The sequence below is a fragment of the Bos indicus genome, chromosome 12, assembly GCF_029378745.1.
Source record: "Bos indicus isolate NIAB-ARS_2022 breed Sahiwal x Tharparkar chromosome 12, NIAB-ARS_B.indTharparkar_mat_pri_1.0, whole genome shotgun sequence".
NCBI lineage: Eukaryota > Metazoa > Chordata > Mammalia > Artiodactyla > Bovidae > Bos > Bos indicus.
In genome coordinates, this window is record NC_091771.1 from 28,617,827 (window position 1) to 28,638,593 (window position 20,767).

General features: G+C 41.5%; 2 protein-coding genes across 40 annotated transcripts in view; one reads left to right on the forward strand and one right to left on the reverse strand.

Annotated features, from left to right (window-relative positions):
* ZAR1L (zygote arrest 1 like) overlaps positions 1 to 9,079 on the forward strand; it is a 110,116-nt gene extending 101,037 nt beyond the window's left edge. For 24 of the 32 annotated variants that reach the window (XR_011569854.1, XR_011569857.1, XR_011569851.1 and 21 more), the window contains 2 exons: positions 2,526 to 2,685; positions 3,440 to 4,546. The gene's annotated coding sequence lies outside the window, so the exon portion shown is untranslated. Of the gene's footprint in view, positions 1 to 2,525; positions 2,686 to 3,439; positions 6,813 to 7,904 lie in introns of those variants that run through there. The other 8 variants (XR_011569879.1, XR_011569880.1, XR_011569883.1 and 5 more) reach the window with 8 other exon arrangements.
* The window catches only part of FRY (FRY microtubule binding protein), a 329,636-nt gene that overhangs the window by 21,450 nt on the left and 287,419 nt on the right, over positions 1 to 20,767 (reverse strand). For all 8 annotated transcript variants that reach the window (XM_070800572.1, XM_070800573.1, XM_019971430.2 and 5 more), the window contains 7 exons: positions 18,453 to 18,593; positions 16,311 to 16,490; positions 13,921 to 14,082; positions 11,384 to 11,458; positions 7,976 to 8,146; positions 1,698 to 1,898; positions 976 to 1,137 (listed from right to left, as the gene is read on the reverse strand). In XM_070800572.1, coding sequence (XP_070656673.1) covers positions 976 to 1,137; positions 1,698 to 1,898; positions 7,976 to 8,146; positions 11,384 to 11,458; positions 13,921 to 14,082; positions 16,311 to 16,490; positions 18,453 to 18,593 — 1,092 coding nt within the window. The remainder of the gene's footprint in view (positions 1 to 975; positions 1,138 to 1,697; positions 1,899 to 7,975; positions 8,147 to 11,383; positions 11,459 to 13,920; positions 14,083 to 16,310; positions 16,491 to 18,452; positions 18,594 to 20,767) is intronic.

Consider the following 20,767-nt stretch of genomic DNA (forward strand, 5'->3'; position numbering starts at 1 on the left):
GATTGCAGTTTGGTTGGTTGCCCTTGGTTTACAGTATATAGATTTTGCTAGATCTCAGATATATTTTTAGTACACTGTATAAGGATACAGAATAGCCAGTATTTTATTTTTCTGTAGAAGCATCAGAAAGAATATACTTTTATAAATCTGTTTTCTATGTATGTTTTCCTGTTTTCTCTTTTAAACTTAAACTACCATAACCAAATTCAAGTTAAAGAAAACTTTAATCCTAATAGTAATAGGCAATTTTGGAATATCTAATATAAGAAAATAAAGTTCTATACTATTGGCCATTTATGTGGATACATATGTGAACACAGTGTGGAAGTTGATAGTTTTATGGACAAAATGGCTTATGCAAATCAATAAAATAAACCTTAAATGAAATACACATTTTAAAGTTTTTCTAAAAAGCTGACCTTTTAAATAAGGAAATTCTATCCATTACTTACTTTTCTCCTCAGAGAGCCGATTAAGACAGTTTTGTGCATAATACTGTGATTGATACTGAAATTTGTGATAGCCCAACAAAAGGCGAGAATGCAATCAGTGCACAGCCTGTATAATTGGTTCCTACATAGGAAAAAATGTCACCCAATCTATGCATACACCCACACCTCACTTAACAGATTGTTTTATAAAAGTCATGACAAAGAACATCAGTTTCCCTGTCTCAGCCATCTGAGACATTTGTTTTGCTGTTAATCAGCAGTGTTTGTGCTCTCTGGAAAATGCAAAACGTTTCATCTTAAAAGGACCTCAAATCAAATCTCTTTCAACCAACAAGAAGATGGTTGCTTAGGTCTTTTGAGAGTAAAGCAACTTCAAAACCTAGGCTCAGGGGCACTAACAATTATTTCATAAAAGATAAAGATAGTCCCTCCACTTATAACCTGCTAAGAATGCTCAGAAAATTGGAAATACGTTTTTTTTTGGAAAGAAAACCACAACCAACAATTGCCAAAATCTCTTCACCTTTGAACCCTCAGAAATATGAAGATTATTCATATCAGGCAGAGCAGCATCAAAGCTAGCCATCCTGGTGTTAAAGGAGTGAGGGTCAGCAGGGGTCAGGTCACAGGCGGTCGTGAGTGATTCCATGGGGTTAGTCTCCTCCGAAGGGGAGAGATTCATGATCTGTCGAGAAAGCAAAGGAAACATGTGTGACGTTCCCATTCTTTACAAGCTCTGATTACTTTTTACATAAGAGTACAAACCAGTGTACAAGCTGGTTGCTAGTGGACAGGTACTAACTATTGAACATAGTAATACATACTTCCCTGTCATTAGAACTTAAACACCGCAGCTGGCAAGGCCCAGCACTGTAAGACACAAAGACCCCTTCTCTTTCCAGATAACCCCAGCAAAATGTCTTATTTCCTCAAACTTCAGATGTTGGAGGAATTTTTTTTTTTTTTTAAAAGAAAGAGTTCAGCATAATAAGTTATTTAAGGAAAATCTAGGCCTGAACAAATCTGATGGCATTCAGGGCTGATGAAACCCCTAGTGGTTGTCTCCATTTGCACCCTCCAAAGAAGCTAGTTAGAATCAGACAGACCCCACCCGACAGTCTCAGATTTGAGTTTGGCAGCTGTGGGAAGTTTCTTTAGTTGCAACTGGAAACTGCCCTGCTGCCTGAATGACAAAGAGCAGTCTCCCAGTTTCTTGGGAAGAAGAGGTGGAGAGTTCCTACTTACGAGGTCAGAGTGCTCCAGGATCTGGCTGGTGGTGAGGTCCTCCTCCTCAGAGGACTCGTCAGAATCCTCGTGGTTCATTTTATTGAGGCTGGGAGAGCTTCCTGAGAGCTGGCGCTCCTCCAGCAGCTGCAGGTCACACTTGTCCAGACTGTCCAAAGAACGCCTGCGGACTCCCCAGTTGAAGTTGTCCATACTCTCGCCCTGAAATCACACCGTCAGCTGCTTTTTAAGGCCAGAATTCTCCCACATGTACAGCTTCACACATCTAATCAGTCATAGCTTAGCATCGATATTTTCATTATGAATTCTCAAGCCCTCACCTCATGGACACGGGCACCAATGATTTTGCTTACGTGTTGTGAAGAGTAGTAAACAGCACACTGTTTTCACCTAAATACATGTTAAGTCACAGATAGATGTGATCATACACTCTTCTTTGGCACAGTGGGTAACACTGTTTTACAAGTTGATTTGGGAATACTCTTAAAGAGCCATGTTAACAAAAAGCTATCAGAAAGAGACTGTTAATATCAACAGAGGTGTTCCTTACCTACTCCCTGACCCCCACTGTTTAGTACTGTTGTCCAGAGAACAAAGTAAGGGCTATGCTTGTGGCACAGTCCACAGCTTCTGGGTATTAAGTTGAAGAGCATTAGGTACACATTCCAGCCTGTTTCTGCCACAGCAGTTTTCACAGATAAAATGCAGAGTTAAAGGGTGTCAGAGAGCAGCTGGGCACAGTCAGACGATCATGCACGATGCAGAGGCCAGAGCAGCAAGGCTTCAGTTTTGCTTTAGGCTCATCTTTAAACAATTGTCCCAACACAGGAAACAGTTCCCTCCCTGGACCTGGAAGGATTGACCTGGTACCAGGGACTGTTGCTGAATTGTACATGTGTGCTGAGAACTGGGCTAAGCGGCAAGGTAGAGTGTTACAGAAAGATTCCAGATATATCTCAGGTTGTCTCTACAAATTATCATATATTAAGTAAGTTCATTTAATTGAATATAATTTCTTCCCCCTAAAAACAAATGTGGGTTTTATTTCTCTCCAGGAATAAAGCAAGAGAAATATTACTCACCCATTGGTGAGCAAATTTGAACCTAAACCAAATAGGTAATCTGAATAAAATCTAGCACAGAATCTTATCATGTACATTAGCCATTTTAAACACAGATGGTTCACTGAAATAAACTTTCTGATGAGAGCTCAGTTAATAGCATAATCATATAATTTCAGGGAGAGATGTAAATTACTATTAAAATTAATGAGTTTTTTCCTCTGGTTTTATGGGTCTATTTTTTCTGGCTTCTAATAAAATAAAGCCTACCATTCTAACAGATCTCTGGTATAATGCAACGGATAAGAATCCTGAACACATTCTAGATATTATGTGGAAATTATCATTATTCACACCATTTATGATATTTATGATTATCCTTAGGACTGTTTGATTATACGACTCAGTATTTGATTTCTATAGTTTATAGCTCTGTCTGTACCTTTTATCTGTAACTACTGTGCTACATTACCACCAAATGATTGTTTTTATTTATTTTTTTTATTGAGGTAAGTTGATTTGCAGTGTTATACAATTGAAGTGTACAATATAGCAATTCACATCTTTTTAGATTATTCTCCACTTAAAGTTATTGTAAAATAGTGGCTGTATTCCCTGTGCTGTATAATATTTCCTCCTAACTTATTTTATACCTAACAGTTTGTTTTTTAACCCTGGTAGGGAAGGCTTACTATTGTGCTGGTATTTTAAAACAGCTGTTTCACGGAAAGAATGAAAAAAATGTGGAAGAGGCAAGAGCTCCAAGAAGAAAAAGAAAACACAGTATGTGAAGAAATAAAGAGGGTAAAGAAAAATGAGATTACAAAACAGAAAAAGGAATGTGACAATTACTGGGTGAAATGTACAACTGTGAAACAAATTCACAGCACTGATTCTCTTGCACTGAATCAATGGATGGATTGGATGAACTGTCTCAGGCAGCAGTTCTGGAAGTCGCCCACCCTGAACCTGGCTCACACTGAGCTGGCAGAGAGATATATCCAGGGCCAGGAGCGCTGCACTGGGCACAGTGCCACTGCGTTGATCTGACCACAGCTCAGGTGAAGAGGAACTGGGAGTCAGGGAAGCTGTTCTCGCAGGGATAATATTTGGTGTCCTGCTGGAGGATGCAGTAACTGCATCGGAGGCAAGGATGTTGAAACCGTTTCCCTAGTGGCGGCTGAGGGGTTGAAAGCAACAGTAGCCTGGCCTGTGCTGGAGTCTGTGGTGATTGAAAGTCCTCTGGGCCTTCTCACAGCACAGGACCACCCCCACTCGCAGAGCTGCCTTCTAGCTCCCCACACCCAGATGTCGTGTTTGCATTTTACGTCACCTTTGGGGTCAAAAGCCAAAACTGTGTGTGTGTGAGAAGACTGAGAAGGTGGCTGGCTATCCTTGATGGACAGTGTGCATATGTCGGTTATCAAACCTAAATAACCACTCAGGCAGAGTTCATACCGAGATGAGAAAATACTCACAATGGAATACTGTAGAAGTGCTGGAAATCATATTCGCTGATATTGGAATACCAAAAAAAGAATTATTGTTGAAGGAACGTAGAAGTCAAAACATGTTCCCCAAAATGACCCTACTCAGACTTAAGCCTATAAGACTTGGATATAGTGTGCTCATAGGTCACTCTGTCCAGGATAACACTGGCTTATGCCTGTTGTCTGGGTGTAATCATTACCAGACTCCTTTTTAGTTGCAAAAGGTCCTCACTTGGATAGTCATTCACCCTACAAAGATAGCTCTTAATTCCTAGAAAATAAAAGCAGTTGATTGGAAGTGGACGTGGTGTATTATTTAGATAAAGCTTGTTGATTTCACTTTTAATAAAAGAATTAAACCACAAACCCAAACCATTCCAGTTGTGCAGCTGCCTAATGAAAAATTATAGGATTTCTATGGATCATACTTAAAAACTCACCTTCCCTCAAGAGAGAAAATTATGCAACTTCCAGAACTAGACATATAAAGATTTTAAAACTACATTTTAAAATGTATTTACACTTTCAGAAAATATTTTCTTCCTCGAGCAACCAAGAAAAATACTTCTATCACACACATCTCAATACAAATGTGCAAATAGGCATACATACTCTCCAAGGGGAGAAAAAGCAATTATGTTGTTATAAATCTGCAATGATGCAAAACACCTACTAGCGTATCTGAATTGAAAATAGTATCATCTTACCTGAAGTTCCTGGGTAGCAGATTGAATGGACAGAAAAACAAATAAGAGGTCTATTTAAAATGATTATATTACAGATACTCAAGTGCATTTGTCTTAGTTTTAACACAACAGCCACTAACAGTGCTACCAGTATATACTTCAGTAGAGGCGCCTTAAGAAGCAAAGATACACAAACCCGAAAGAGGAGAAGTAGTACCAAACACCGGAAATTCAAGGCCTCTTAGCAGTGGATGACGTAGCGGGTAACAAATCACAAATACAGTTTCTGAAATAGCTTTCCACTTCAGTGACAACTTTGGCCTGTCTCCTCAACACTTTTTTTTTTTTTTAGAATGTCTAAATTTTTATTTGTGAGAAAACTGTGAAATGTCATGGAAAGACTAATGAGGGTCACCTGCTGGGGGAGAAAAAGGTGGCATCACCTCATCCTGCCCACAAAACCAGAAGTGTTTGTGATCGGGCTGTTTCACTGCTGAGGTGCAATTAACAGCAAAGACCCAGCACCCTTTAAGGATTCTGAAGAGTTCAAGGCAAACCTTTCAAGACTTAGTCATACATTGAGACTAACGAAAGGAATAGACATGACAAGAAACTTGTTTGTCTTTTTTTATAAATGCGTTTTGATCTAGAAGCCAAATATGCTTACCTTTTGTAGAGGAGGAAATACTGAAATTATTCATCAGTGACAGTACAGAGGAACAGACACTTAGAATGCCTATTCTGTGCCCAAAATTATGTGAGAAGCTTTACATAGGTCACCTTACTTGATCCCTCACATCAGCTCTACAGGCAGGTATTATCATCCCCATTTGATAGATGAGGAGCCAAGAGAAGCTGCTTCGCAGATTAAACTGGGTCAGAGGCTGAGCTAAAGTCAGAGCTGGACCTGCTTTGACCATCTGCGACTCTGTAAGTAGGCTAGAATCCCTTATTGTAACCTTGTGGAGAAGTAACATTCTCAAATAGTTTATCTTATTTGGATAAAATACATACTGTCACACTCTTGTGTTTCTTTTAAAATCATAATCATACAAAGTAACCACTATTTTTTTTTTCTTTCTAGTTCTTATTGGCTAGGACAATAGAGAAAACCCTACAAGGAAGGCATAGTATCTATCACTTGCTGTCCCTGACAAACGTTAGCATAAAATTTGTTTTCAAATGATGAGCATCTAAGGTTTTCCTTATTTTGATAGAAATTAACTCTGCAATTGTGTCTGATTCTTCTACTTGATAGCATTCCTGCCAGATCCCTTCACACAGCCCATTTGTCTTTGTATGAGACTGAAAAAAATGATGCTTCTCTTGTTCCATCAATTTTTCCCTCCTCATTTTAACTTACAGAGTGAAAAGGGTACTACCTAAGCTTGAATTCTAGCCTGAGAGCAAAGATGAGGTCAGTTGCCAAAATTAGGAAGTTAATCTTTTGACATTCCATTTGACATTCCAAAATGACCTCTAGCTCATTTTGAAAATATTCAAAACAGCTGTATTTTGCATTACACTTTTTAAACAGTTTTCACCACATGTACTTGTTGATTTCTTTATTGCTAGTTATGGTTAACACAGAAAACTGCAGAACTGTTTCCTGGTTCAAGAAAATTCAAGGTGAAGAGCTGACATGTTTTAAAGGTGCTTTGCAGTCAGTGCCTTTAGACTCTTAAAAGGACTGGATCTGATAGACCTGTTTCCAGGGGAAGAATTGGGGAAGGAAACATTCTTCATTCTGAGGACATGACTCTTCCTTGCTGGCACAGACAGCCAGGGTCGTCAGTGGCCAGTAAGGACAAAAATGGACAGCTCCGTGACCTAGCCTTGACACGAGTGGATTGGTCAGCAGGTGTTCTTTTAGGGAAGGTAAGCAGTTACCTGAAGTATCATTTCCCACAAGTTTATAATTAGGAGGTGCCCACCTGCCATAGGGCTTCCCTGGTGGCTCAGATGGTAAAGAACCTGCCTGCAATGCGAGAGACCCAGGTCCGATCCCTGGGTTGGGAAAATCGCCTGGAGAAGGGAATGGCAACCCACTTCAGTATTCTTGCCTGGAGAATGCTATGAACAGAGGAGCCTGGCAGGCTACAGTCCAAGGGGTTACAAAGTCGTGTCAGACTTGACACAAGTGAGTGACTAACACTACTACTACTACTTACCATAGGATATGACAAGCTTGGAATCTGGGCTTCCATTTGAACTGTGTGACTGGCAGAAAGCCCTCTGTCTGGGAAGTATAATGTGGAGCCCAACACACACCAGGCTGGGTAGCAGGCATTTTTACAGATGGCAACCTCATTGAAGGGAGCTTAGTGCCCATCCCAGGAGGAAAAAGCCTGCCTCTCAGCTGGAATATGCCCCCAAGCTACTAAAACAATGCTCCTCCTTCCACTCCCAGTTTTCAAAAACATGACTCATAACTGAAGCAGCTTATTACCACAATTATCACTCAGATACACAGATCTGCATCTGCCTGTTCAGACTTGAATTCAGATGCTCCAGGTGTCAAAAACCAGCCAAAAGCAGAGCCAGGAGCTCTCTTACATGTTAAATCTAATTTCAAGTTCTGAGGAATTCAAACAGCACAAAAATGCCAGGCCCTCGGGCTCCGGTCGCAGGCTGTAGCAGGCAAGCTTTGAAATCACCACATAAGAGCAACTTCATGCTTAATGAAATGCTTTGCCTGTTTTTCCCAGGCACCAGAGAACAGGCTGAGACCCTCAGTGTTTCTGGTTTTTTTTTTTTTCAAGTTCACCTTTGGACTAGACACACACAGAGTCTCCGTGTGGCCATTCAAAGTCAGATCTCTGCCATTTAGAAAGAATTTGGAACCGCTTTGGCCCTGGGCTCAGACAGGAAGGGTGGGGTGACTTTTGACCAAGTTAAGCTGCTGTACTTTAAATAAACTGATCCAAAATAAAGTTTACAAGCTTTCTAATTAAAGAACTCACTATTTAGCAGGTAGAAAGAAACCGTTTCATTAGCAAAGAAAAGGCTGAGCGGATGGTTTTCACTGAGCCTGTGCCTACCTCGCCATCCTCCAGCTCCACGTCTAGGAAGTCGAAGTCTCTGAAGACCCGGAACTGCTGCTCGCTGTTGGTGTCATCCATGTTCTCCTGCTCCCGGGCCCCGTCCTCGGACGACACCAGGCTCGTCTGATGCTCCAGCAGGTCCAGGTCCCCGCACGACGAGAAGATCACCTGTGAACCGAGAGGGCTCTCCTGAGAAACCGCTCTCCCTTCGGTGGTTTGAGCTACAGAACCCGTAACTGGCTCCTCGTAGCACTGTATTTCCAGTACACACCTAATTCCTTAAGTGGGTATTTTTAGAATGTTCTCTTATTATTTATGTTGGACAGGTGCCTTCAGATTAAACTCGTTGCAAAGACGCAAGTTCACGTACTAGGAAAATGTTAGAGTCAAATCGTTGCTTCTTAATGAAGACTGGATCCTACGTGTGTGTGTGTGTGTGTGTGTGTGTGTGTTTGAACTGAGCGTGTCTGTGTTCACAGACAGTCTACAGCAGCCAAGAAATTTTCCATTGTTTCTACACTGACTGAGGTTAGAAACTGTATAGATTCACATACACATACACATCACATACATATTATCACCTAAGAGTTTAAGGACTACTGATGCCAACAAAATGTGTTACTATAGAACGAACTGTGAGAGCAAAGGATTTAACCCTTCGAGAGATAAATCAGGAACTGGTAAAGAAAAAGAAACCTAAGTCAAGAAGTACAGAACTTGTTCATTTGAATTACAGAAGAGAAGCTGAGCAGCCGTGTTCAGAATTCACACTCAAATTCCTGTCCTGTTGATTTAAACAAAACTTTTTTTTTTTCTACTAAAATTTTAGTATGTCAGCATTTTAAAATTATATGTATAGGTTCATTTTTCTTGGGCCATTTTAATATAACTTCTTAGGAATAACAGACTTGACATAAATCTAAATGTTTTGCTCTGCAGCCTCTCCTGAACATATAGACTGATATTAAACAAAATGAACAATGTTCTTTTAATTTAACCATTATAACCTCTTGGTCTTCCTTGAAAGTAAAATTTCATTCATAAGAATTTAAATATAACAACTGTCTTTCAACAGGAAAAAGTAAATGGATTTTAAATATACTTTTTTTTCCTCCTGTGTTTTAAGAACAGTCATAAGATTTGCACTAGGTTTTATACAACGGCACAACACACAGTCCGTACAGGGGTTGCAAATGGGTACCTGAGATAAAACAGCACTGATGACCAGCCACCTAGTCAGGGAGAGATGAGAGACTAGAATTCTTTTTTTTTTTTTTTTTAATGTGTCAGTTTCTACTGTATAGCAAAGTGAATCAGTTATATGTGTATATATATCTTCTCTCCTTTAGATTTCCTTCCCACTAGGTGACTACAGAGCGCTGAGTGGAGTTCCCTGTGCTATACAGGAGGTTCTCATTAGTCATCTATTAGTATTTTATACATAGTATCAATAGTGTCCGTTCAGTTCAGTCGCTCAGTCGTGTCCGACTCTTTGCGACCCCATGAATCGCAGCACGCCAGGCCTCCCTGTCCATCACCATCTCCCAGAGTTCACTCAAACTCATGTCCATCGAGTCAGTGATGCCATCCAGCCATCTCATCCTCTGGCGTCCCCTCCTCCTCCTGCCCCCAATCCCTCCCAGCATCAGAGTCTTTTCCAATGAGTCAACTCTTTGCATGAGGTGGCCAAAGTACTGGAGTTTCAGCTTTAGCATCACTCCTTCCAAAGAAATCCCAGGGCTGATCTCCTTCAGAATGGACTGGTTGGATCTCCTTGCAGTCCAAGGGACTCTCAAGAGTCTTCTCCAACACCACAGTTCAAAAGCATCAATTCTTCGGCACTCCGCTTTCTTTATAGTCCAACTCTCACATCCATACATGACTACTGGAAAAACCATAGCCTTGACTAGATGGACCTTTGTTGGCAAAGTAATGTCTCTGCTTTTGAATATGCTATCTAGGTTGGTCATAACTTTCCTTCCAAGGAGTAAGCGTCTTTTAATCGATATTGTATATATTGTCAGTCCCAATCTCCCCGTTCATCCCACCCATCCTTCCCCTGCCTGGTATCCATATTTGTTTCTACATCTGTGTCTCTGTGTCTGCTTTGCAAATAAGCTCACTTGTGCCCTTTTTCTAGGTTCCACATACAAGTGGTATCACATGGTGTTCTTCTCTTTCTGACTGACTTCACTCTATGACAGTCTCTAGGTCCATCCACGGAGAGACTAGCACTCTGATTTCCTCAGCTGAATGCTCCCTTTCCTAGTTAGTGTGGCTTTTCGTATTTGTAACACAGTAAACAGTTCTAGCTTGAAAGGCCACAGCACAGAAGCAGGCAGTTGGGATCTGAAGGGGAAAGTGTAACCACAGGGACAGAGAGAAGTGGCCCTCGCTGGCTGTGCTGCTGTGGAGATAAAGGCTGCCATTCCCCTTCCTGGTGGGCTGGGAGGCTCCGTCCGCTCTCCCAGTTGTCATCCCTGGTCCCTCTGCCCTCCGTGATGTCACAGGAGCAGCAGCAAACCCACCAGTCAGCAACTTGGAAGGTAACTTCAAAGGAGGCAGTGCTTCTTGCTGGAGCACATTCCAGGGTGATAATAAGTATCAGCCTTTACTCTAGGAACCTATGAGTCTCTCAAATTTCACACAGTCATGAACTACATTAGCATATACATTTTGGAATTTTAAAAGCAATTCCACAGAGAAACCGTTTGCTGGTTCTTACTTTACTTGAAAATAACTTGGTTTGCAATCTTTTCTGGTTACTAATAAAGATGCTATAATACAGATGAAATAAAAATACCTGGCAAAACCAAACCTTTTGCCGCAGTGTTCGCACACACAATTTTAATTTTCTAAATTTTTAAAAAAGCTTCAGAAGTTAACTTCTGGTACTTATTATTCATTTTATTTCAAAGCCCAATGGTATATATATTTTTCCAACTGTAAAATCAGTAGAAGTTTATGCAAGGAAAAAACATATCACTGTTTTCACCTTTACATGAGTAAAACAGTGACATCACGTTAAGAAATGTGTGTACAGAGTCAAATTATATGCCAAAGGAATGTATATCGTGTACAGCAGTGCAGGAGAGTCACATACACCTATTTTAAGAAAATCTGGGTATATTCTTTAAAAATCAAGATACTAAAAAATAAAAATAACTTGAGTTTTTATTTACCAACTTGAGTTTCTATTTGCCAGCTGGAGCAGACAGCCAATAACATCTTTCAGTGTTTCTGAACTAAGTAAGATTAAAAATCATAGTGTGGAGACAAGTCTAAGAGATTGATCAAGATGATGGATATCACACTTGTAATTCATAGTTGAATCATCTAAACTACAAGACCAAAAGCAAAAGCAATACCAAAAGCGAAATAAATACGACACACGACAGAACTCACGGATGGATTCTTGCTTAATCCTACTTCCTGGCCACACAGAGAAAGGACGTGCACCAACTTCTCTTTGGTCCTCTTCTGGAAAAGAAGCACACAGGTTTTAATCTGGGGACCTGTGATCAAATCTGGTCTCATCCTGTGGCCATCAGCCACACGGGGCTAATTACTGAGATGTACCCAGTGAGAACAGAGAGATGTAAAACACAGGAAGAGCTGGTATGAAAGAAGAGTGTGAAATAGCTCATCAATGACTAAATATTGATTATATGCTGAAAAATATTTTAGACATATTAGCTAAAATGTTACTAAAATTAACTTGACCTGCCTTTTTTTTTTTTTTTACATTTTTCAAAAGATGACTGTTAAGAAGACTTAAATGAGGCTCACATTGTATGTCTACTGGACAGTGCTGATCTGAACATTCCTAAGGGAGAAGATATGAAAGTCAATCCCTTGGTTCTTAGCAGATACTCATTACTCCCCTTGGTTATCTTTCTTGTGTGCTACAACTTTCAGTCATTAGCAAGCCCTTCATTACACCTAAATTAAATCTCTTATGTTACAATACAAATCTCTTTACCCCAAATGGGAGGATAGCTTTACTTTCCGCAGATTTAAATTTGATTATTTGCAAGCCATGTTAAATCTTTCTCAACTTATTCTTCCTATAGTTAAACAGATTCAATTCCTTTTGCTTTTCTTCATAAACCTTACTTTTCAGTTCCTTAAGCATTGGGATTCTTCACAAACCATCACATTTTCCAATGACATAGATAAAGTAGGTCTCAGAATGATGGGTGAGTTGAGAATGAAAAAGATGAGTAACCAGAGCCTAAAAAATGTCAACATGCTTCAGAACTACTCTTAAAGCAATCACCCTAATCGCTTGAAAATGACTTTTTTCCTTTTTAACCTGATTTAAGTTAATAGAGAGCCTGCAAGGAGGCCAGGATCATTCACAGATTTTCCTTCTTGATGTAACTCAGTTCCCTGCATCCTTCTTGAGACACTCAGTATGGTGTCACTTCAAGGTCAAAGACAGGAGGCCCTTGGTGTTGAAGAATGGCAGAAGATTCCTTAACCTCTTTCTCTAGGTTTTAGTGGGCATTCTGCAGTTCTGGGAAGGAATCAACACAGAGGAACATGGAACGGGGCTGTGCATGTGTCTTTTTTCCAAACCCCCAAGAGAGTAGATCGGGTTCTCTGTCCAGCCCACAGTGAACACCCGCTGAGCACCAGCTCGGCTCCAGCAGGGGCTGCGCTGGGGACTCCATCTTCCCAGCCTCTGAGAGAGAGGATGAGTCCTGCTGGGCGTGCACACTAAGGGGTTTCCCTCTGCACAGCGTCCACTTCTCCTTCTCCTGGTAACGCAGCTCCTTTTCATATTGGGACGGCTCTTCTCCCACCAGGAGACACTTTTCCTCCCTCGTAGGGATTGCAAGAATCCTTTCTCTATAATGGGGCTTCCCTGGGGGCTCAGATAGTACACGATCTGCCTGCAATACAGGAGACCCAGGTTCGATCCCTGGGTTGGGAAGATCCCCTGGAGAAGGGAATGGCAACCCACTCCAGTATTCTTGCCTAGAAAATCCCATAGACAGAGAAGCCTGGTGGGCTACAGTCCATGGGGTCAGCCAAGAGTCAGACACGGCTGAGCGACTAACACTTTAATTTTCTCTAGAATTGCTGTGGGTGTCAGGGAGGGAAGGCCTCTACCCCGAAATGGTCAGAGACAAAGACCATGTAAATCTGGAGCTGCCAGAGGTCGCTGGCGCCTCACAGGGAAGAACCTGCCTGAGGATGAAGTCAGCAGAGAGGAAAGCAGGACTTTGGGACGGGAAGGTGGGGCCATGAGGAGGAGGGAGAGGGTCTAAGGATTGTGTGTGCTAGAATCCAGCTCCACTTGAAGCCGCAATACAGGAGTGAACACATGCCTTTTTCACTTCAGGCAGTTTTTCACTGGGCTTCTGGCACATGTCACCCAAAGAGCCCTAAATAATGCACAGGTTTCACTCGACAGCAAGTCCGGTGACATCAATAACCCATAGAGTGAATAGAGACAAGGCAAGCACGGAGGAATCTGGGCGCCTGCTCTGCTCATGTCAGCCATGCATGAACCCCTTGACTGGATCCAGGGCCAGTCCACAGGACAGTGTGCAGCCCTGCCACAGAGGATTGGTTGGGAGAACTAGGATTTATTATTTGGAGGAAATAGGACTCATCTGGGTGAGTGGTAGAGGGGGTAGGTTAAGTGTCTGAAGGGCTGCCATGTGAGAGATCTGATTGCATTTTCTAAGCCTTAAGAGAACTAGGATCAATAAGTAGAAGCAACAGAGTATCAGACTTCAACTCAACATAATGAACTCTTCAAAGAGTAAAGGGGTCCCCTCGGAATACGGATGCCATGAGCTCCTCATCACTGAAGTGCTGATGCCCAGGTGGGTGACATCAGGAGGGTGGCTGCCCAAATCGCGTATCACAGCTGGATTCAATGGGCCCCCTAAGCTCCTGTCCAATCCTGCGAGTCGAGGACTCTTTACCTGGGAGTACTGGGGCCTTTTCCAGCTGACAGGGACAAGGACGTTGGAGTTGGAGCCTGAGGAGGTGGAGGATGCACTCCGGGTGACGGCCATGGCCCTGGGCTTCCCATCACGCCCAGAGGAGTTCTGCAGTTCATCATACCGTCTCCCAATGATGGGCGTCTGCAGGGAAAAGAGCAGAGAAGCATACATTCTTCTGTCTCATCCACAGTCCTTAGTACGTGGCTCGGTCTCCCAGCAGCAACCAAAAACTGCTTATTTGATGAAAATGTAGAGAAGTTCAGTGTTACACGGAGGCTCATTTCCCTGATGTTCAAGAACACATCCTAAACCATTTTGCTTCCCTAGTGGCTCAGATGGTAAAGAATCCGCCTGCAATGTGGGAGACTGAGGTTCAACCCCTGGGTTGGGAAGATACCCTGGAGAAGGGAGTGACTACCCACTCCAGTGTTCTTGCCTGGAGAATTCCATGGAAAGAGGAGCCTGGCAAGCTACAGTCCCTGAGGTTGCAAAGAGTCAGACACAACTGAGTGACTAACACAAAAACCATTTTGCATCTTCAACACCTTCCCACCCTCTTGAGCAACTGAAAACAAATCCAATTGCTTGTTCTTAAATGCACTTCAGAAATGACTGTAAAGATGAGAAGGGAAACATGCAGGAAAGCAAATTATTTTCAGATGTTTAAGCTTGAAAGACTTTTAAGACCAAAATTCATTCCCTTCATTCCAACCTGTAATCACCAACCTTATACTCTCAAGTATTTAAAAATTTATTTAAATCTATGTTTTCAGTTATTTAAATGAAACAGTCAGGGCCAGGTTCTTGGGCAACATTTAAGAAATTTCACTTCCTGAGAGGTCTGTAATGTGGTAGCTGGGTAGGCAGCACCTCCCAAACTTCAGCCCCAAGGGGGTCTCTGCAGAAGCCTGTTCACAGGCCCACATTCAGAGATGAGAGACACTGGCTGGGCGTGTTCCACCTGTCTCTCCACGCCCATCTTTCTGGAGCAACTGGGTATCTGGGGCGTGCAGCTGACTGGCTACAGGTCTTCTGTACCTCTTTTGAATAGAATGCTAACCGGTGCTGCTAAGTCGCTCAGTCGTGTCTGACTCTGTGTGACCCCATAGACGGCAGCCCACCAGGCTCCTCCATCCCTGGGATTCTCCAGGCAAGAACATTGGAGTGGGTTGCCATTTCCTTCTCCAATTTGGAACAGAATAAACTTTAGTAAAAGAGTAAGCACCCCTCTCCTACCCTAGCAATATAAACTGTTTAAAATGGAAAAATATTGATTTGATACCTTAATGTCATATATAAACATCACAACAGTAGCAATAAACAGCGTCTCACCCTGAGTGTTGAATGGTCAATGGGACGATTGTTTGAAAAAACCCAGTCTGGCTACAACTGAGCCGATAAGTTGCATGTCAGCAGACCTAGTTTATTCCTTCAGTGAACTGATTCAGCCAAGCTGAAGAATATGCATGAAGTACGTTCATGCATTAGACACTGTACAGACCGTAATTACAAAGTGGACAGACCATGGTTTCTGCTTTAGGGGGCTTATCGGCCATGGGGTAAGAGAGACAGGAAAGCAAATGTATTTTTATATCTTAGACTAACATACTTAAGTGCAGGTTTCCAAAAGTTTGTTCATGGACCAGCAGGTAAATCGGACTATTTTGTGTCCTCTTTTCTTCCTGACTCCTTAGTTTGGTTCATAGGTCTCTTCTCTCCACATTTCCTTTCTTTCTCAAGGCAAGAATTTAAATGGTGGTACTGTAAAAAGCAGTGTGGGAGACTTCCCTGATGGTTCAGTTTTTAGAACTCCATGTGCCCACTGTAGGGCCCGTGGGTTTGATCCCTGGTCGGGCAGCTAAAATCCTGCATGCCATGTGACCCCACCAAAAAAACTGAACTTAATAAAAATGAAAACACAACATATCAACTTTAAAAAATTGTTAAAGAAAAAAAAGCAGTGTGGCTTGGGGAAATGACCATAAGGGCAGATTCCATAAATCTCGGTCATTCACTGGTTTGGCTACAGTTCAGGAAAGAAGGCTGCAGATACCAGACAGGACGTGGCAGCAGTCAGATAAAGAATGAGTGAAGCTCATGGTTTAAAATGCTTAAGATCATTCCATTTTAAAAATTGTCTTTTCTGTGGAATCGTTTTTACATAACTGAGACTAGCTTCTATTTTTAAAAGCTGCCAAATGAGAGCCCCTGTGAATGTGTTCTTAAAAAAGAAAAAAAATAGAACCTCATTAGGCCTTAGAAGCTTTCATGTGACATAAATGTAAAGGAAGCCTTCCTTCTCCAGGCAGCTAGTTTAGAACTTTGCTCCTATGCATTCACGCTAAAGTTCACGGGAACAGTTAACATACCTCTGAGATATCAAAGTGGAAGTCTAGGGTTTTTCCAGGTAATTCCTTGGATGAGCTCGTCCACACTCGATGTATTTCTATCTTTGAGAGGTCGCTGTGTTGGTAGGAAGGCAAAACGAGGCTGGCCGATCGAGAAACCACCAGCTTCAAAATATTCAGAGCTTCTCTCCAGTGAATGCTCTGAAGGAAATGAAACAGTCAATACTTAAAAACTTATTTCATTAAAAAAAAACTAACATGCTCCTAGCTACTGAAGCTTCTCATGACCTGTCAGAACTCACTGATTTAAAACAGTGCAGGAAATCCTTTGATAAGTAAAAGGCAAATGACATAAAAAAGATAATTTATCTGTAGGAGGAGCTACATTTAGGAAATAAGCAAATAAAAAAGAACAGTTTTGTCCACATTCAAATAAACAAGTTTAAAATAACAAGGTACCACTTTTGCTAATGAGGTACTTCCTTAATTTGAAAAGCAAAACAAAACAAAAAAAGCTCCAGCCTCCATTGCAGTTACGCTACTGTTCCCTCACTCCTCAAGATTCTCCCTGCCTCCAGTTTCCATCTACACTTCCCACTTCTCTGGCTCTTTCTGCTCCATTTGCTTCCTGGGCGTCTGACCTCTGCCCTCAGCCCTCTTCTCTTCTTGTCCGCGTCTTCCTCATGACCTAACCCCAGAGTCTGGGAACCATTCTTAACTCCCCTCTTCCCTCCCTCCTGAGAATCTGACCCCTGCCCACCTCCATTCCTGTTGGCACTGCCTCAGCTGAATCCTCCCTGGACTATTTCAGTGGTCTCTTAACTGGCTTCCCCACTTGCAGCCTCTCCTTGGGTCCATCAAACCCATTCCAGCTACAGTGATCGTTCCAGAATCTTCAGCTCAAGCCACTTCCCGCTTAAACATCTTCAAGAGCTCCCCCTGGTGGACAAGGAGAAGTCCACACTCTTCGAGCAAGGCCTACTTGGGTATTCTCCCCTGGAATTCGCCATCCCAGCCGATGTCTCTAGCCTCTGTGCGTTTCCTCATGCTGTTCTCTCATCCTGGAATGCCCTTCCTCTCCTTCCTTATCAAACTCCTACTCTTCCTGAAAGTCTCACTGTGTTTCACCATCTTTGTGTCTCTGACAACTCCCAGGCAGACTGAGACCCTTTTCCCATAAAAATACTGAACATGGATAACCAGCCTGATAAACGTTATTATTTGTCTAGGACTTGGAATAAAAGCACATGAAGTAAAACGCATTCCCTTCATTGTTAACTTCTGCACAAGGGAGGTCATGGTTTGATATGAAATTAGCCACCATTCAGTAAAGATCTCAAGTACCAGGGATGATCCACAGGCCTAAGAACAGGTAGTCTAATAAAACAAATTTTTTTTTTTTGAACAAGGGGCAAAGATGTGAACTGCCCCTCTGTCTCTCGTGAGTGTCGAGAAAGCGATAATGAACATCTACCACATGGTACAACTGTTACTGGAGCAATGCCACTTGGAGGAAAAAAAAAGCTTGAAAATCATTTTTAGTATTTGCAAATTCTTCAAGTAATGTGACTGGTGAAGTGAAGATGGGGAAAAAAATGTTTAAAGTTGTCAAGCTTAGTCAATGAATTTAACCAGAGAAAGCCGAGCATTTGCCCTTGAACTCTGAAACTCACCAAGTACACAGTATGTTTTGTTTGTTGGAGTATTTTCAAGTATAAGTATGCCGTTTCTTAGCCTTAGTTCCTTCGACCCTAAGTGACAATTTTCTCCTCTGAATTAACCCTTCTCATCTAAAACAGCTGGTCTGGAACCAGGCACACACAAGTTGCTTCTTCCTTCTCCTTTGAAATAGAACCCCTCAAACAAGACCCTGCCCCTCCCCCCCAAGCCAGGACATGCTTTCAGTATCTGGCCTTTAAGCTCAGGAGGCAGAGACGTGTCCTCTGAAGGCTCAGGAACGCACTAGGGCCTGGTCCTGTCTTTCTCCTCAGGACACCGCTCAGGGTGCTGGTCAGCCACTGTCTTGGCCGCTCTCAGTGTGTTACGGACATTGATAAATGAACGCGCAGCCTGGCACCCATAAAACTATGGCCGAGTACAAGCTGCATACAGAGGATGTCTTTCTGGAACAACTATCTGGAAACATGCTGGTTCAATACTCACTTGCACGTATTTTTCAATGGTCTTCAGAACTTCCACGTTGAACTGCTTTACAGGAACGACAGAAAGGTCCATGTAGCTGAGCAGACTGTGGATCACCTGCAGGAGGGGCTGCTGCATGCTGGGGAGGCCCTTCTCCAGCAGCTGTGGGGGCAACGGCAGGGTGAGTCATCTGACACCAGGTTCCACACAGAAGCACCACGGTCTCCTAGTACCTTTACGACTGCGCATTTCCTTAGAAAGGAGAAGAAAATCCTAACTGCTGAAGAGGGGGAGATGTTATCAAAGGCAATGCTGTAGGTCTGATATATAAATGTAAGATTCAGGGACTTCCCTGGTGGTCCCGTGGTGAAGACTCTGTGCTTCCACAGCAGGGGGCACAGGGTGTGATTCCTGCTTGAGAAACTAAGATCCCACAATGCCATGCAGCACAGCCTAATAAATAAGTAAATAAAAGCTCTTTTTAAAAAGAAAAATGCTTATAAAATTTTTTTAAAGACCTAAAAAAATTCACACAATGGAATACAACAAAATAAACCTCAAAAGGAAAGCATCAAACACCACCAGTGACTGAAAATTACAAATGAAAACAAAAGAGATACATTTACAAGTTATCAAATTGATGATGGTACTGGGGAGGCTATAGGAGGGATAGAAATCATCGGTGGAAATGGTAACTTGGATAATCTGGCAATTGAGATCAAGATAACTAAAAGGGTTCATATCTTTTGAAATAGTAATTACATTTTTAGGAACTTTTCCAAACCTAGAGACAGATACCAAGATTTAAGTATGAGATTTCACCAAGGCATTATTTATAATGGTAAAAAAAAAAAAAAAAGAAAAATCCCACACAAAACAAGAAAGCTCTGTGAGCAATTTAAATATCAAACACTAGGGAAATGGATACATAAATTATGGTAATCTGTATGATGAAATACCATGTATTCAATAGAACATTTTTAAAGACAGTAAAAGATACTAGCTATATTAAGTGAAATGATAAAGAAGGGATATATAGTTTCTGTATAGTAAATGATGCTAACACTGATGTAAATGGGTGTGTGTTATACAGAAATAACACAGGAAGGACACCCAACAAAACCTTACTAGTCTTTCTCTCTGGATATTTTTAATTATTTTGGATGATTTTTTTTTAACTGTTCTGTACCTTCTGAATTTTCTGCTATGAACACACACTGCTTTTATAATCAAGGAAGAAGTCAATGATATTTTCAAAAAGGAAAGAAAAATAATGAGCAAATTGATGTGACAGACATAATGAAAAAAGTTACTGTTCAAAACTAAAAGACAATAGAAATGATTTAAAGAAATGCTGAAATTCCACATCAAAAGTGGAAGAACTGAACAGTTAACAAATGAGGAAATAATTACACACATATTGGGTGGAAAAATGAGTATCTTCAAAAATATATGCTCTGTTAATGAGTTCAGAGCTCACAGCCATTAAACATAGTTAAGTCCTTAAATAAGATTTGAACACCCAGAATAATTTGAATAAAATCTTCCTGTCTCTGGCATGTGCTGACAGGTACCAGGGTAGTGAAAAGGAGTTTACACTTTGGAGGCAGCTATACATCATTTCAAAGGCTGCTCTGACATCTTACACTCGTGGTAGGTTACTAAACCCGCTGATTCTCAGATTCTCTGTTATAGTCACTGAGTTATTGTTAGAATCAGTTGTTCTAACTGATTCTATACAGCATTTACGATAATACATAGTAAGTGAATACATGATCAATAAACGAAGTTAAGGCTCTTATTACCAGTTTCACACACATATTTTACCCGTGGTGGTTTTTTTTTTTTTTTTTTAATTTTATTTTATTTTTAAACTTTACATAATTGTATTAGTTTTGCCAAATATCAAAATGAATCCATCACAGGTATACATGTGTTCCCCATCCTGAACCCTCCTCCCTCCCCATACCATCCCTCTGGGTCATCCCAGTGCACTAGCCCCAAGCATCCAGTATCGTGCATTGAACCTGGACTGGCATCTCATTTCATACATGATATTTTACATGTTTCAATGCCATTCTCCCAAATCTTCCCACCCTCTCCCTCTCCCCCAGAGTCCATAAGACTGTTCCATACATCAGTGTCTCTTTTGCTGTCTTGTACACAGGGTTATTGTTATCATCTTTCTAAATTCCATATATATGCGTTAGAATACTGTATTGGTGTTTTTCCTTCTGGCTTACTTCACTCTGTATAATAGGCTCCAGTTTCATCCACCTCATTAGAACTGATTCAAATGAATTCTTTTTAGTGGCTGAGTAATACTCCATTGTGTA